At 41.8% G+C, this 17,125-nt stretch overlaps 2 protein-coding genes across 2 annotated transcripts; both read right to left on the reverse strand.

Moving 5' to 3' along the window:
* Positions 1-1,043: 1,043 nt before the first annotated feature.
* On the reverse strand, positions 1,044-3,510 carry islr2 (immunoglobulin superfamily containing leucine-rich repeat 2). The gene has a single exon (XM_070831012.1). The coding sequence runs from the start codon at positions 3,502-3,504 to the stop codon at positions 1,360-1,362; it is 2,145 nt and encodes a 714-aa protein (XP_070687113.1). The 5' UTR covers positions 3,505-3,510; the 3' UTR covers positions 1,044-1,359.
* Positions 3,511-7,250: 3,740 nt separating this feature from the next.
* sema7a (semaphorin 7A (JohnMiltonHagen blood group)) lies at positions 7,251-15,965 on the reverse strand. Its single transcript, XM_070830667.1, has 14 exons — positions 15,840-15,965; positions 15,426-15,565; positions 14,612-14,653; positions 14,400-14,495; positions 14,051-14,153; positions 13,750-13,860; positions 13,239-13,381; positions 11,919-12,097; positions 11,052-11,160; positions 10,269-10,464; positions 9,940-10,052; positions 9,437-9,582; positions 9,107-9,165; positions 7,251-9,029 (listed from the first exon to the last, which is right to left on the reverse strand). The coding sequence occupies exons 1-14, from the start codon at positions 15,958-15,960 to the stop codon at positions 8,599-8,601; spliced, it is 1,989 nt and encodes a 662-aa protein (XP_070686768.1). The 5' UTR covers positions 15,961-15,965; the 3' UTR covers positions 7,251-8,598.
* Between the last annotated feature and the right edge of the window lie 1,160 nt (positions 15,966-17,125).

Consider the following 17,125-nt stretch of genomic DNA (forward strand, 5'->3'; position numbering starts at 1 on the left):
TGATTTCAAGCTTAAACTGGTGGAATGAAACCCTCGGCCTAATAGTCTGATTGCATGTCTCTTTTTAAAAATCCTTTCAGGCAACATTTTAAACAAATAATGTTTCACGATTTTTTTTTTTTGCCTCTGCATCTAAATCCGCAAAGTCAATGACAAATCCCGCAAATCGTCTGTATAGTTTCATGTTTTATTAATTCCACTTACAGAAAATTATATCAAAAAATCTCAAAAGGTCACTGGCTTTTTCGTTTCGTTTTACAACAGTTCACAAAAACTCACTATATGCATCAAATTACAAGACAGTGAAGCCGCCAGACGCTCACTTGCACCCTTTTAGTTGAGGCTTCATAGAAACTTACTTACCGTAGTAAAAAAAAAGAATAATTCTTAATCCACATGGCTTTACATCACAAGCTGACAGTAACACCTAAAGTCCTCTAGACTACACTAATAAAAACCACACAAGGAAATACGTGTGACATGCCATGGACACGTTCATTGGAAAAGCGAGAGTAGAGCAAGCACCCGTAGATTAAGAGGTTAACATTTTTAAAGCCTTACATCTTGTTGGTAAATAACCTGGGTCGAGCACAACACATTTGGAGGTTACATTTCCCCTTTTGGACTCACAGGACAGCGGGCAGGTCAGGCGCAATAACGCCGAGACCGAATATCTGCATTTACAAAGCATTTTAATCACATGGCATCGTCCGGATCTGCGGCTTCAGCTGCACGAACGGGTCAAAGGGAGAGCGACGGTGAGCAGAGCCCTAAAAAGACAAGTCAACCGGCTGGTGTTAAACGACGCTCAGCCACGGACGCACACGGCTTAGAAAGAGCAATTGGTCCCTGATGTCAGTTTCTTTAAAATGGCTTAAAAACAAATGGCTGTTTTTGCACATCTAGTTGTGTCTTTGTTGTTTTCTGTGCTCTTCAGATTGGTGATTGCATTTTTATTATTATTTTTTTAAAAATATCATTTTCGCCTCCACGTTTGCACAATTTTGCGCACATGCCCGTCCGCGTCTGTCCTGCAGAAAAAGGGGGACGTTTTGCAGGTTTTCCTGTCAGTTTCGAGGTCTGATAAACTGTAGAAAGTTGTGCTTGCTGTGTAAACGTCTGTGTTTGTTGCTTTAACCTTACGGCAGACTACAAATGTCACATGAATCAAGTCACGATCTCAGGTGATTGACGGAGTACTTTCTGAGGTAAAAAATGAAAAGATCCACCCTTTTTTTTTTTTTTTAGCAGAACACATAGTTTTTTAAAAGTGTAGTATTGGTGGGTGAGTTACCTGCTTGGATGTAGGCTACTTTAAAGTAAAATATTTTACAATATCATCGCAGGCATCAGCGGAACTCAGCGGCTTGGCTGCTTGTAGTTGCCGTTGATCTCCTCCGAGATGTTGACTGCCTCTGCTCCCAGCGGTAACCTGTCACTGTACTCCGAGCCCACTTCAAACTCCTCCGGGTTGGTTTTGGACGAGGATCCGGGGATGGACTCTGTCACCACGCTCCCCTCGGCCTCCCCCTCCCCGTCTCCTTCCTCTCCCTCGGCCTCTCCCTCCCCCTCGCCTAGCTCGCTGGGGTTGAAGGTTTTCTCTGACTCCACAAAAGACGCCCTGGGATCAAAATCTCCAGCCATTTGTTTCTCCATCTGATCCGGATTCTGAGCCTTCATGATCAGCTTGTAGGTCTTCCCCTGGTACTTGTATAACAAATGGCAGCAGGTGGCACCCAGTAATGGCACGGTGGCCAGACCCAAGAGGAAAATGCTGACAACCACGATGATGAGCAGGGAGGGGATCTTCTTTCTAGTTGTGAAGACCACTTGGACTTGGCAGTCCTGCCCCCCATAGGTGAGACACAGTGTGTAATTGGTGCCAGGCTGTAAACCATGGAAGCGGTAGGCATTAACCCCCTCCTCTATGTTGGACCACTGAACCATGGAGTGTCCATTACCTGTATTTATGCAGAGGTAGAGCATGTCCAGGGTGGCTTTACTGGACGAGGACTGGTACAAACCCAAGACCTCTTTATTCACTGTTTCCTGGTTTTCACTTTGACTGAGATGAAGGTTAGATTTGCTGCTGGGAAGCTGCAGCGGATTCAGCTGCACTTTGGCCTCCGTCTCCGACACTTCTAACGCAATAACACCAAAATCAAAAGTGTACTGCTTCAGGTCTTCCAAGCTCAGGTTGAAGGCATGGTTGGAGATGTATTCGCTGCTGTCTCTCACGCCGCACTTGCTTGCAAAGGTGGGGTCCTTTGAAGCGCCACCGACCTGCTCAGTGTCGTCGTGTTTGTCTGACGAGCCCTCAGGATGGCCCTTTGTCTTTTCGTCAGGCTTGGCCCAGTTGTTCACATTGTTTGTAGAGATCTTGGGCTCTGCGGGCTTCTTAAAAGAAGGGCGGATTTTGTCCACCGTAGAATCGAGCTTTGAGTTGCCGGCATGTTTTTGGGTGCCAGCCACAGCCACTTTAACACTGCTCTCCGCCTTGCCTAAATCATTCACCGCAGAGCAGCTGTAATTTCCATCTTCCTTTTTACTCATACGAGGGATGATGAGAGTGCCATTCATAAAGACGAGGAATCGATTGTTGGTTGTTTTATCATTAATTGGCAAATCATTTATCTCTCCAGTAGAGGGCAAGGGGAACAGATAATTCTGATTTCCTGCAGTCACCTCCCAGATGACCTGTGGCGTGGGACTCCCTCTGGTCACACAATTTAAGATGACCATGAAACCCTCGTAGACCTCTGTGTTCTCCGTGTTGGGCTGGGAGATTATCGTGACAGTGGGAGCCTCACAGTCCAGTTTAGGAATCATTGCAACCATTGTGCCCTTCAGGTGTTCAGGGGCCTCACATAAAGTTAAATTTGGCTCGGGGACAGAAATCTTAGTTGTTGCGATCCAGTCCCTCAGCCAGTCCAGGCTGCAGGAGCATGTGAAGGGGTTGTTAAAAATCTGAAGGTGGGACATGGAGGAGAGAGCACTGAAGGTGCCCTGCACAATGGTGGTAAACTTGTTGTTGTTGATGCGCAGCGACCTCAGGTCCTTCAGAGTTGAAAAGGCATCCTTTGGCAGGTTCACCATCTCATTGTTGTTCATTTTCAGAAGCTGCAGGGCTGTGAGGTTGTGCAGATCCTCCCATGGAAAGTACACAATTTTATTGTAGCTTATGTCCAGGTTGCGGAGCTGAATCAGAGGGGCCAAGGTGTCCCTCTCTATGGTGACTATCTCATTGTGGGCCAGCCAGAGAGAGGTGACCTGTGTGATATTGATGAAGCTTTTACTTTTCAGTAATTTGATCTTATTGGCAGAAAGGCTCACGGTGGTAACGTTGGAGGGGAGACCCACGGGTACCTCCAGCAGGTCTTTGTAAGCACAATCAGCAAACTGGTGGGCAAATTTATCCTGGCAGCTGCAAAGCTGTGGACAGCACTGCACTATGCCAACCACGGTAGTCCACAAGGCAAGGAGCTGCAGGAGCCGTCTCGCCATTTTCTGCTCCTGCAAATATCAATAAACAGACATTAGCAAAACGTAACATGACATCCATTAGGTCCATTTGAACAGTGGAAATGCACAGCGGAAGCTTTTACATCACATAGAATTTGAATGTGTTTTACTGAGTAGCTTGTGCTTTTTAATGGACCTCCAAAGCTCTTTGACACAACTCAAAATTGCATTACAAACTAATAAAAGCAAAGAATGTGACAATAAAAACAACCCCAGGTGAATAGGACAACTGCTGCTGCTGCCACACAATCTGACTGAAAGCAGCACATGCAAAGTTTCCCCTTTGTTTCTCTTGACAGCCGTGCGCTGCACAAGAATAAACTTGATTTTTTTTTACAGGAGTTCATCCTGTACATCCGTGCACTCTGCAGAAGCATCCATGCACATGTGCTGTTTCAGCAGCAATGTCAGGATCAGGCTCTGAGCGCGTTTCCACAATCCGGTGCGGACAAACAGGCGCTGACTGCTGTGTTTAAACCTTTAGTTCTTTTTTTTGCAGTTGATCATAAAGACATTAGACTTTCTGCAAGGGTAACATTGCAATACTTTAAGCATCAATTTACATGGAGGTATAGGCTATTTTCTGCGCTGATGGACAGATGCCCTTGTGATTCATCACAGTAACAACTGACCTACAGGGCGATGATTTCCACCCTAGCTCTGATCTGCATCCTGTATTCGTCATGTTTTACTGTAGCCACTAAAACATCTTACCTGTCCAATGTTAACTTCAATTGCTGTGTCTTATTACTGACTCTCGGAGTTTACAATCCTCTGTAACAAGTTTAATGGTCGAAAAAACTCAAGTCCTCGTGTGTTGTCGATCCCTTCACTTTCTCTTGACTTTTGCAGACATCGACAGCGTTGATGAAGAGCGGCGGAGGGAACATTTTTCCCCGGTGAGTCTCTGTTGCGGTCGGACGGCGCTTTTTTCCTCTCCAGCGAGTGTGGGATCCAATGCGCGTTCCCGCCGCCGCGGAGCGAGAAAAGCAGCCGTGAACGCGCAGCCTCTCCCATCTCTCTCCTCACTATTAAAGATACAGAAGCTCGGGGTCCTCCACCCTCAAAGAAAATTCATAATTTAGGATCCGATGTTTAATTTATGACCCCGACCCAAGTCTAATCTTTGACCTCATTCGGTTTGTCTGCAGCTTATTGTCTTTATTCTTTATTCTGAGGACTCAGACAAGAGTTTCTCAAACGCACTGACGGATTTTTAGATTTAGGGATGCTGCGAGTACCAGGCAGACGCATAACACGTGATCTCTTCTTTAATCATTCAAAAAACAAACAAACTGCAAAAGAGCAAACAAAAACACTGAACAGAGGCTGAATTCAGAGGAGTCTAATGGGAGAAAAAAAACCCAAATCCCAAACCAGAGTGCAGTTAATTTGATGACATTTCATTGCAACGGCGTTATATGTAACACCTGAACTGGTTTGCAAGCTTTAATGAACATGTTGTAACAGGAAGTGGCATAGGAAGACAATTTAAGGTAAATTACCAAATTGTTTGGCCTATTCTTAATCCCCTTAACCACAAATATTCTCAACCGCATTGGCTATATCATGAATATTTTTATTTTCTTCCCGTTGACTTTGTTTTAGATTTATGTGGCTGCCTATGACTTTAAGCCTGTAATGTTTAAATAGACATTATAAGTGATGGTAGTTCCTTATATGATGGAGCCATATTGGCGTCATGTCAGCGTTAGGGTCGGAGGAGCCTTGTTTCCTGCTCCAACACTGCCACCGTGTGCTGTGCAGCGGTATGACCTCTGTCTGCCTCTGGACGCAACAATGCGCAATAAATGTGCAACACACACCATCAAGTAATAAGAGAAAAGCTCATGAAACCAAAGACTTAACCAAACACGTAACCTTCTCACGTGACTCTGGTCCTTCTTTTTCATACATTTAATATTTGACGATAATTTGACGCTGTTATCTTTCCTGTGTATTTGATGGTGTGTGTGTTTGTGAATGTAAGAGCACGGGGACAAGGAATTGTTTTGTTAATTCAACTGCAATTTATCAAAGTTAAAAGCATTTAAGTTTTCATTGTAAGTGGGTAATAACATTTCCACTCCTATTGTTTATTTCTTAGTGTGAGTATCTGATATAGTTATTGAATCTTATAAATTAACACTTGCACTTATTCTGATCACCTTCACAATAACTTTGGAAGACTCACCTGATTTCACTAACTCAGGCTGCAGAAGCCCCATATTACCACACTTGAACAAATGTGAAACTATCTTTTAAGGCTTGGTTTGAGGGTAGGTTTAAGTTTTGGTTCAGTTTAAGGTGAAGGTTGGGACTGTGAACAAGAGTCCTGTTAGACAACAGTGACTCCTGCTGTCAAAACACTTCAACTACACACAAAATCTGTATAATCCTTGATCCTGTAACAAACCCATAGGAAAAATACAGCACGCCCATACAAATATTAAACATATTTTTGGATGACGTTCATTTTCTATGCCTATTAAATGTGTTTTGAAGATGTTTGTTTTTTATCCACAGGGTGGGGTTCCAGTCATTAACCATGGCTTTGGCTTCCTTTCCTAGATTGGAAATGATTTGTGTTTGTTTGTTTTCATTCCACAATCTCCGGTTGTCCTGTTAAAGACGCATAACAGGAAAAACATGGAGCAGTAAATTGTGGCACAGGTCTTCTGAGGATCAAGGCCTACTTACGCTCATATCAGAGCACAGCAGAGTTCATGGCCATCCATATCTCTGTTGAGATTGCTGTGTGGCGCCATCCATACTCAGAGCTGCTGAAGTTGATGTTTAAAGTGCCTCGAGAGAATATCACACGAGTAATAAGTAGTTATACAATATAAAGCCAAACACAAGGTTGCCAAAAGACCACATCTTTGTTTTTATTTCACAGCTTGAGCAGAGAGGATCTGAATTTGATTAAACAGGAACGCCCAAGTACTGGCTCATAGACACCCCAAACAAGTTATGTGTTAATGTTGACCACAAATCCTCAAAACCGTCTTAACCACACGAGGCAATTAGCTGTCAGGTCATGTGTCTCAGGTCAGGTGTGTCAGCTCCGGCTTAAGCCAGAGAGTCCACGATCTTCATTAAAGTGATCCGACAACAAGACACATGTAGGCTACAGTAACCGGGTCATTTGTATTCATGCAGTGCTGCTGGGGAAACAAAACATCAGTTTGAACATAGAGTCGCTTCTTTCTCCACTGTCAAAAGTCTGTGTCATATCCTCAAATGAAAACAACTAACAAAAATATACATTACCAAAATATAAACTATTTTAAGTCACTGCTGTGTTTTAAAAAACATTTTCTTAAACTGAGGATGACAAGCAATCCGCACAACCCAACATAGTAACAGCAGGGTTTGGTCACAAACATACCAAGATGACTCCTTCAGTTTTTTCCCCTGTTCATGATGTTCTTACAATGACACTACAACCACAACGGTTTATTTTACGACTGCTGGGTGTGCAAATAGTCAATTATTTGCTTGCATGTTCTGTATAACATTTTTATGGGGTGCTTATATGTCATGTTGTGTTTTACAGCCTGTTTCATTGAACCCAAGGAGTTTTTTTTACAGAAAAAGTCAGCAGTGAATTTATTTTGAGTTTAGAAGTATGACAATAGAAATCAGATTTGAATGGGCTACATAGGTGTGTAAGCAGGATGTTTGTCTTGGATCTAAGATGAAAGAAACTCACACAGAAGAAGAACTCATTTACTTGAAGCCATTTACTTAATCTGAAAGAAAATCTGATGAAAATCCAGGATTTTCACCGAGTGCCTGTGGAGTGATGTCCAAAGAGCTGCAGTATTTTCTTCTCCTTGTGTAAGCAAGATGTACTCCCTTAGTCCATCATTAGCAGGGTTGAGATTTTAGATCCAGGAATAAGACTGATTAAGCTAAAGATGCTTAGTTGTTGTCTGTACTCTGACCAGACTGCACGTGGTTTACTGATGTAGGGATGACCTACTGTGCTAAAGAGGAATTAATTACTTTCTTGAAACCACCTTTGACTAGAGAGGTATGGCTGACTTCTGTGAACAGCTTCATTCTATTTTATACTTGGATAATAAAATATAGCAATTTTCTTTTACATGAAAAAAGTTTAGAAAATTAAGTCTGAAAATGCTGTCTACATAATTAATAAATATAATTGTTAATTATACGTTGTTAGACATTTAACAAATAATTGTTTAAAGCAAGACTATGTAACTTTTGAAGAAAATAGTCTTTTTTCTTTTTGGAATCTGCATAAATCAAAATATGACATGAGCTATTGGTCACTTTTGGTTGCTAAATGTTAGCTAATGTAAACAAACCGTAGCCAGATATTGCTATTACTGAGTTAGTTCTTACTTTTCTTTACTTTTGCTTCTGTTGAAAGTTACAGAGTCTTGCTTTAATGACGTACGAACGGAGACAAAATTATCCCCTTCAACAGACATCTCACATCTGTTCTATGTCAAGTGCAATGTGGGACTAATATCCATTGCTCACACCGATATTAATAATCTATGTATATAAATATATAATTAAAACAATGTGCATTTATTGACTAAATTAATGTGCAAAAGTAACAAGGTGCTTATTATTTGAGATGCTACACAGTTTCTGTTCTGCAGCAAAACATTTTTCAGTGCACATTTTCTGAATGCCTCTCTGACCACTGACTATTATGACAGTGGGTGGGGGAGTTGAACAAACCAAACTGAAACACCAGCAAAGCCCTTCAGATCATTCAAGCTCTGCGCCACTGCCAGTCATGCTGTTCCCGCCATTATACCAACTCTTCCTGTTCTGGCTTGTCTTTGAAAATAAACTTGGCCACAACACCTTCCTCTAAAACTAACTTTTCTGCCAAACGCAGCGATGTGACCACTCACTATAGGAGAGTTCCTGCCTGAACTATTGCAGTCATCATTGGTGTTGAAGTGGATTTCCTTTAGTGCTTCCTGTGTCCTGGCAAGATTAGAAATTTCCAAACTGAAGGTTTAGCACAACAAAACACATTTTCAAACAAAGAATCACATAATGTTTAAATAGTTATTTGTTCATCCCCTATCTGAGAATCCACAACACTGCTACAGCCAGTCCCAGGTTGAGCCATACTATCTGTGGCACAACATCTGATGCATCATTCATTTTGAAAGAGGTGTTGCTTCTCTCAGTGTCCTTCCTTGTATCTGGGATAATTTGCTTTGTAAGCTGATAATTTCTCACTACTTTGGTGTAGTCTTTCTCTTTGGAAACACACTCATAGTTGCCATAGTTCTCTTGCGCCATGGCAGGGATGAGGTGCAGGCAGTTAGACTGCATTTGCAAACAAGGGCTGCTCTGGCCTCCGTGCTCCCAGGTGTAGACAGCATGATAAGAGTCAATAGGACAAGACAGATAGAAAGGGACACCCAGGGGGACTGAGTGAACTGCCCCCAAATCCACTGGAGATGGTGAAATTGTCCCCCGTTTGGTCCGTTGTACTTTCTTTTGCTCTAAAAGAGTAAAAAGATGAAATAAAGATGCGATCCCAACGTTTTGAGTGTGCGGTATGATTATCATCATTTGTTACCTCTTTCTGATGCAGAGCACACACTTATATTCCCATCCATGATATTTTGGATGCCTCCACTGTAAATAAAAACAAAACACGGTCCATCAAGTTAATTTTCTTTTGTGAGATGATCGTCTTTGCCGAATGCTCTGATGCCCCGTTTTATTTTGGAGCAAGTTTACGTTTCAAAATGTTTTTAAACATTAAACCTATATTTGGCAGAAATTAAAAGAACATGCATAGACCAGCTTCTGTATTTCAATATTGCTGAGCATAATATGTTAAGACTTTGGGCAGTATATCACAAGTCTACCAAAGATGCTTGGTGTCAACGTTGTCCAAACTTACGGGACAGTCGGGATGCATCCAAACTTCGTCCAGGCACAGTACGGATCCCGGGCCAGAACACAGTCTGCACAGGAGTTGTTGTAATCCTGACACCTCTGGAGGTCCATGGTTGATATTTTCTCAGAAAAACCCACCACTAACTTTTTCTGAGCCAAGGGAAACAGAAATACAATTTCACTTCAAATCTGCAGTTATAGATTTTCAGATCTGCAAAGTAGTTATCTGAAGCATGCAAGCAAATAACTGTCTATTAACACAAGTATACATGAAGCAACATTAGCATTTGGAGCCGTCTTTCTGGCTTCCTGACACACAAGTCCCATATCCATGTCCCATTGATCCAATTAATATACAAATATTGATTAGTGCAGCATTAAAATCTAAAATTGTAATAAGTCAAATTTCATTCATGTTAAAAAAGCCACCTAAGAGCAGAGGGTGATGAAAACATTACTGACAACACAACAACATTTTAAATTATTCGCATTCTAAATGAGCTGTACCTTTCTGGAGTCAAGTTTCATTGATTGCATGGGAGAATGGCTGTAGAGTTGGGTTTCAGAGATGATGAAAGGTTCTGACCCAGCCTCTAAGACTTTATGGATCTTCCCAGAATCTGTTGGAGCAGCCCACAAAGAGAAATTTGAAACGTTTTTATTTGGGAGTGATACTGCAGGGTGTATTTTGAGCCCATTGTTCCTGGCAGAGATTATAGACAATGCATGGTTACAAGTCAGATCAACAGGGTAATGCACCTGACAGAAATAGCAAAACAAAGCAACAAAGACTATATACATCTTGAACAGTGTAATTTACCCCAGCTAGAACATACCAGTGGCAAGAAGCAGAATGTTGTACATGTGCCCGTCTGCAGCCTGGACGCGGTCCACAGAAATCTTGGTGTAGTTGTTGCTGCTTACATAAAACGGAGCTGCATAATGCACGGAGTGGACCCAGTCGGTCATTTCTGGGTAATCCTTCACCATACTGACAGTGGCCAGAGGCAGGCTCCTACTGTTCTTTACACACTGAAAAATACACAGAAGCAAATAATATAAGTAAACAGGAACATAAACTGAATGCTGAAGCAACGTCTTTAGGCATACAAAACCAAAGGCATCCGAAGGTGAGTGCAAACAAATCAGAAACAAACATTTCCTCAAGCTACAAGCTGAATACTGTAGATGGAAGGCAGGGAGTGTTTTTCTTTGCACGACATAGCAACAAGAACAAGTTCCTCAATTGTTGATTGTTCCTGAGTCAGTGCACTGTTAACAACAATGAAAGGAAATTCAGCAAGTCTGTTTTAGGGGCCCTTTAGTTTCTCAACTACAGGGTTGAACTCAAATAGACTTCATTTGAAAAAAAAAAAAAAAACACACTGCCATATATATCCACAGACGGAAAGTAGACGCAGTTTTTCCACCCACTTATGTAACATGGCGTGTTTTATTTTTTTAAACCTACAGTCTTAATCATGGACATGTGATATATGGTAGACTACCCACCATGTGTGTGAAGTCAAAATGCGTAAGTGGACTGGAAACAAAAACAAAACCCTTTGAGGAAGTACTATGTCTCCTCATAGCAGCATAGCAACAGAACAAGTCCGTACCGTTCCTGGCCTTGGCTTGGGAATGTCATTGTCGTAGCCCTTGAAGGTTGAGTTCTCAAATATTTCTTCAATCATTCCTACTGAATAGATGCACACGGCTGTGGAGTTCCTAGAAAAGAAATAAGGTAACAGAAGTTAGCATGAGATGTACTGTTTTTGTCTGTTTGTTAGTTATTGCCTCAGCTAGGGTGGTGGTTGGGGATTATGATTTTATCCCATTACTTCATCTTGTTTGCAGATGATGTTAAAAGTAATGACTGGTTACAAGACATTTTGGCATACAGCACCAAATAACTGAGTAACTTCTAACAGACTGGCCAAATTGGGTGTAGTACTCACAAAAAGAACATATCACATTCATCAATAAAACTTTGTGCATCTTACAGAGAATGTGGCAAATCCCCCATTATACTAACAAATAAGTATTCAATTTCCTGTTCAGATGCAACACCCATGCAAACTTTACAGAGGATTGGTTGAGTAGTAGAAGCAAAACTTTAAGCAATACTATTTTATCCATACTAAGGACTAAAAGTCAGGTTCTCTATGCTCTATGCTTTAAAATCCTTTTTAAAATGTGCCTCTTTTGTGAGTCCCCAACTACATAGAAATGTAATATTAAATTGCTGGAGCACCTTTAAGTACACAAAGTGCAATCAAGAAAATGTGTGCATCTCCTAATGTGAGACTTAAGGGTAGTAGGGAGTGAAATCATCTTAGGTCTGGGTCAGTTTTGTCTCTATGGCAAAAACACTTCAAAATGCTGAGCTTTTAATTTTAAGTGAGAGTGATAATGTGCCACCAAGTCATCATGTTCCTCTTGTTGTTGCTTAGTTGCCAACAATAAAGCAAGGCAAAGGGTCTAACCAGCTGCTTATGAAAATGGCATAGACTCTGGTGTCACGCCAGTCCTCAGCATGCATCACATAAACATCTTGGAGATGATTGAAATAGAGTGACGCCTCAGGAAACCCACAGACGAGCCGGGCCTTTAGGAAAGACGTCCACATGTTCTGGAAAAATCGTTTTGATCCACCTTCATCTACCTGCAAAATAAAATCAATAAATTACACCAGCAAGACGCTCTTTCACTTTTGTTGCAAACTGAAAATCATCAACTAAGGGTTATTTGATAGGACTGTTGTCGTATAGGCCATGATATCTGCAATAAAACACCTTTCAGGGCATGTCTTGTTCTGTACAGATGTCAAAAAGGTAGTGGAGAGACTGTATTTCACTGAAATAACAGCTGAGTTAACTGAGAAAGAGGAAGTCTGATTTGTCAGTACAGGTGGTGAATATGAGATGCAGCAGATGGTGGCACTACAACAATAATCTGGTTATTTACTTTAATATTATGTATGACGTGGGCAAATCCTGGTATTGTATGTTCCTTTGTTTTTTGTATCACAGTGACAATAATCACATCATCATATTATCCATGACGACAGCCTGAGCCCCAGGAGGGAACATAGACATGTCATACTGTACTGATGGAAAAGTAAATAGCGGCTGACTGTAACCATGTTTCCTGGAATTATCAAAGACTAAAGCCAACAACACTGGTTGAACAGATGTTGGCCTTTCACCTCAGTTGCCTGACAAATTCGGGACGGGATGCAACAGGCGACACTCTCATAGAACATTAACATCAAACTTTGCTGAAGTGTCCCACAATTCAATTTCCGTTTATTCTGATAGAAAGTAGAGCAAGAAGGGAATTGTGAGTGATCATGTCATACAAAATATATTAATTTTTGTACTACATGATAAATCCGATGAAAGCATGGAGTATCACCTTTGTTCAGTTGGGGTTGTTCTGTTTCCAGTCATGTGTAAAGTCACAATTTCAAAGTTTTTGGCCCCCTTTATATTAGATCATCTCCAAATTACATGGTATGGCCCACCCTTAGTCTGAGCCGAGCGACAGACTGAGTCATTGCCTGACTCATATTGGCATCCTCATGGCCACGCCCTCTCACTAGCCAATTTGATTGAACATTGTTCATATGATCTACCTCCTGGAATCAATATAAGTAGAATCAGCCTTTTATATAAAAGTTTTGAATGGCTGCTACCTCAATTGCTGAAGTGGAGCTGAGGAGGTTTTGAGGACTTTACTGTCGCAGTGTAGACAGACGAGAGCTCTGCTGACGTAAGCTGAGTCTACTCCAGTGTCCGGTGTACCTTACAAACTCTGGCAACCCTAGATATCCAGGGATCAGCCTCTGGGTTGTGATTAGAGTTCTTCTCACGGAAAAAGATATAAATTTTCTCGTTCTCGGGGTTGTCCCTCTGCTTCACCCAGGACGCAGAGATGAACGTGGGCTCTGTGAAGAGGAGGACGAGGAGGACATGTTTATCAAACTGTTTTACTGTTTACAGTACACATGGTGCCAGCAAGCCTCATGTGATGAAAAAGCTTTGCACGCGAAAGCAAAGCGTAAGCAGAGAGTAAGTGGAGTAGAGAGAACATTGTGAATTAATGGTTGAATGGTTTCAGGACAAGCTGTCCTGACTCATATTAAAAGGAAACCAAACGTGTATCATTTTCATGCGAGATCAAGAATGCAATTAATTTTCCCTTTCCATTAAGTCTTTTTGTATTTAATTTGATGTGTTGTCACATTACAACACTAATGGACTTACAGCATAGTATTCAGCCTGCACTGTAAATCGACTTTAGTCATTAACCCACCTGAAACCCAGTTGTCATACATCCACACATTAGTTCTGCTGCCTGCTTTCCTTCTGAATTGCAATGAACTTCCATCAGTATCCATAGGTGCTGCTGAATATAGATCCCCCTCTAAAAATAGCAGAAAGAGATCACATGAAATGACACTCGCAAAGATGTTCAATTATTGAGTATATTTCTATGAAAATGCACTTGCTTGCCAACTCTGTTATCACACACGTTGTTATGGTTACATAAGCCTGGAGCTCTGAGTCACATTTAAACCTTCAAAAACAGTCTGCACAAGCTGTGTTTAACATACCTACAGTGAGAGATAGGGAGTTGTGTGTGTACCAGAACGGAGAGATGCCTGTCCCCTCGTAACTCTCCATTATTTCATGAGATTGGTTGTTGACTGAAGAAAACTGTAGGACCACAGAAAGATAAATATTGTGGTGGTCACTTTAACGGTTCTCAAAACACCAAACGCCCTCCTGAAACTACATACAGGATGTTAATTAAGGTTTATCACAGCCATCAAAAAGCTCCATACTTCACACAGCTTCGCACTGCTGCTGCCCCTGAAATTAACTAACCACAAAAACTGCAGTATGTCACACAGATGTGACATTAAGTGTAGAGTTTCTTCAGTGATGTATGCAAACACTCACAAGCTTCCAGCACTGTGGCTTGTGTCCATTAGTGCCACAGACAAACAGGCTGTCCTGAAACTTCTCAATGACAGTGATGACATTTTCACAGGTGCCCTGCAATACAGCGGCTGTTACTGACAAGTCATCACGCAGGACTGATTCTGTGTTTCATTCAAACTTGTTGAAAAGTCATTTTTGATCACATAAATCATCGTTCGATAGTCACTAACCTCTTGGCACTGTTGTTGTTCTGTTGTTTTCAGAGGAAACTTCTGTAGGGGACATCAGACAATACACAAATTAACAAGGTTTTCAATTGAAGATAGTTGGAAATGAGACATTAGGAATAGAAATAGAACATTTCAAATAGTCCTTGTCAGTTAAAGTATGTTGCACAGCTCCACCCAAACACCAGATGATAACACAATATTTGAAATAGCTTGGCGATGAATAAAAATGAAACATCTGAAACCCATCTTAGGTTATCTTTCTCAGGTTTACTTTCTTTGGCAAAAGCTATTCCACTCAAGATAATGTCTTCTGCCCAAATGGCTTAAGCTACTTCTGCCACAGACTAATGGCCATTAGTGGAATGAAGATCCACGTCTTTCTTATGGTCAGAACAGAGTCCACAGTCGATCTAATTTGTTGGAAAAAGCAGTCAATGATTATAAGACAAATATTCATTAATTCATGCAGAAATGATTACCAAAAATCTGCTTGTTTATGGCTGCATTATCTTGACTTTCCTGGATTCTTTATAATAAAAACTTTAGTATGTCATCAGCGTCTGTTTGTGACCCTTTCAAAGCCACCTACATATTAGGCGGCTTTGCAAAGCCCATATCAGTCAGTGGGCGCAGCCAGACAGACAGACTTCTGTGTATAACAAAGGGCTGGTGGGGGGCCATCTGTTTCAGTGCAGTGTCTAATTATCACCCCAGCTGCAACACAGACTCCAAGCAAGCTGGGAGGCCACCAAATAAACCTTTAGACAACTTCATGAAGAGAACACAACAAAATATACAGTGCAGAAACACTCACCTCAATAATATGGTAGTCATCCACATCAAGTTTTAACACAAAATCAGTCCCACCAACATACATCTCCTCAGAGTCATCGTGGTAGGAGAACACGCAGTGGTTCTGATGGACTTGATATTCAAATGCACCTCTGATTATTCCTGAGGAAGAAAGATGGGACACATTATCTTTTTTTCCACCTGGGGGGATTTTTGTGGGAGTCAGACTGAACCACTTCAATGCCTGTATTGTGCAGTAACATCACAAGTTGGGTCGTCTACACTGAACTAGATCTTAGCCTGCTTAATAAGGACTGGAGGACAGGATCAACTCTGTTACTGATGTTTCTGAACGTCCACACCGACATCTCCATCTAAAAACACTGCAGAATCATTCACGGTGATGCTGGAAGAAGTCGTGACAAGTGAACGTTACCTTGGCTCAGAAGTCTGGGAGTGTTTGCACATCCAAGAGTCGGTGCGTCCTTCAAAGCAGCGATAAGAACAAGTCGTAAATCTCCACAGAGCCAAATGTAGATTAAAACAAGTCCCCTCATTTTGCGCCTCAGCCGGTGGACATTTCTGTTTCCTCTGTCTGTGCGGACCGTCCTCACTCTCCCTGTCTGCAGTGCAGACTGAGACGCTTTAATCCACAGGAAAGCTCCTCCTCCTCCTCCTCCTCTTCCTCCTCTTCCTCCTCTCTACTCGAAGCGGCAAATCTAACGATAATTATTATTAGGGCCCGAGCACCGAGTGAGCATCACTCGGTGAGGACCTATTGTACGTCACCGTATTATTATTATTATTAATATTATTTGCAATCTTTGCAGGGGAAATGGGGCGCAAGGGATACTCGAAAACTCACCAAAATGTGCAAACATTTCAGGAGTGGCGAAAAAATGCGATATTTTATGGGTGTCACATATGGGCGTGCAGAAATGGCTCTATAGCGCCCCCTAAACAGCAGCCCCTCACACTACTTTGAGCTAGAAACATGCAATTTGGTGAACACGTGTATGACATCCAGACGCACAAAAAAGTCTCAAGGACCCATAGTGGGAAATGAACAGGGCGTCCAGTATTTTGCATAAAGTGTCAAAATTTGGTGATTTTTGGCTGGAAGTTCGACCCTTCGCCATGAAACTTCGGTCACCCATAACTCGGTCACACAAGCTCCTATCTTTACCAAATTTCCTGTGTTTAATGACAATCCGGGTCTGAACAGCTGTGCAGGACAATTTTGAACGATAGTCATAGCGCCACCTATTGGCGGGAGGAAGTGTAACGTTTTACTCTCGGACATCTATCTCCCAGCAGGTTAACCGCAGACACCTCAAATTGGGTGAAAACCTTCCCAAGACTTTGATGATGCTACGGTACCAAGCTCGTGAGGGTTCGTGAAACGCTGTCCCTGGGGCCACGCTTCCTTCGCCATGAAACTGGAGATTGCTGTAAAACGGCCAGGCATGATTCAAACCTCACCAAACCAGCCACACATATCAAGAGGCCTAAAATTAATAATCTGATCTGTTTTATAGGTTAGGATTTGCTGAAACGGCTCAACGGCGCCACCTATAATATTTCTTCAAAATTTTAACGAAGCAGCCCCCGCACAGTGTTTCACCTAGATGTTTCAAATTCACTGTGTATATGGCCAATGCCACGACCTAAAAAAAAGTCTCTTGGGGCAATGTCCTAAAACCAACAGAAATATTATTATTA

Source organism: Pempheris klunzingeri, chromosome 5, assembly GCF_042242105.1.
Source record: "Pempheris klunzingeri isolate RE-2024b chromosome 5, fPemKlu1.hap1, whole genome shotgun sequence".
NCBI lineage: Eukaryota > Metazoa > Chordata > Actinopteri > Acropomatiformes > Pempheridae > Pempheris > Pempheris klunzingeri.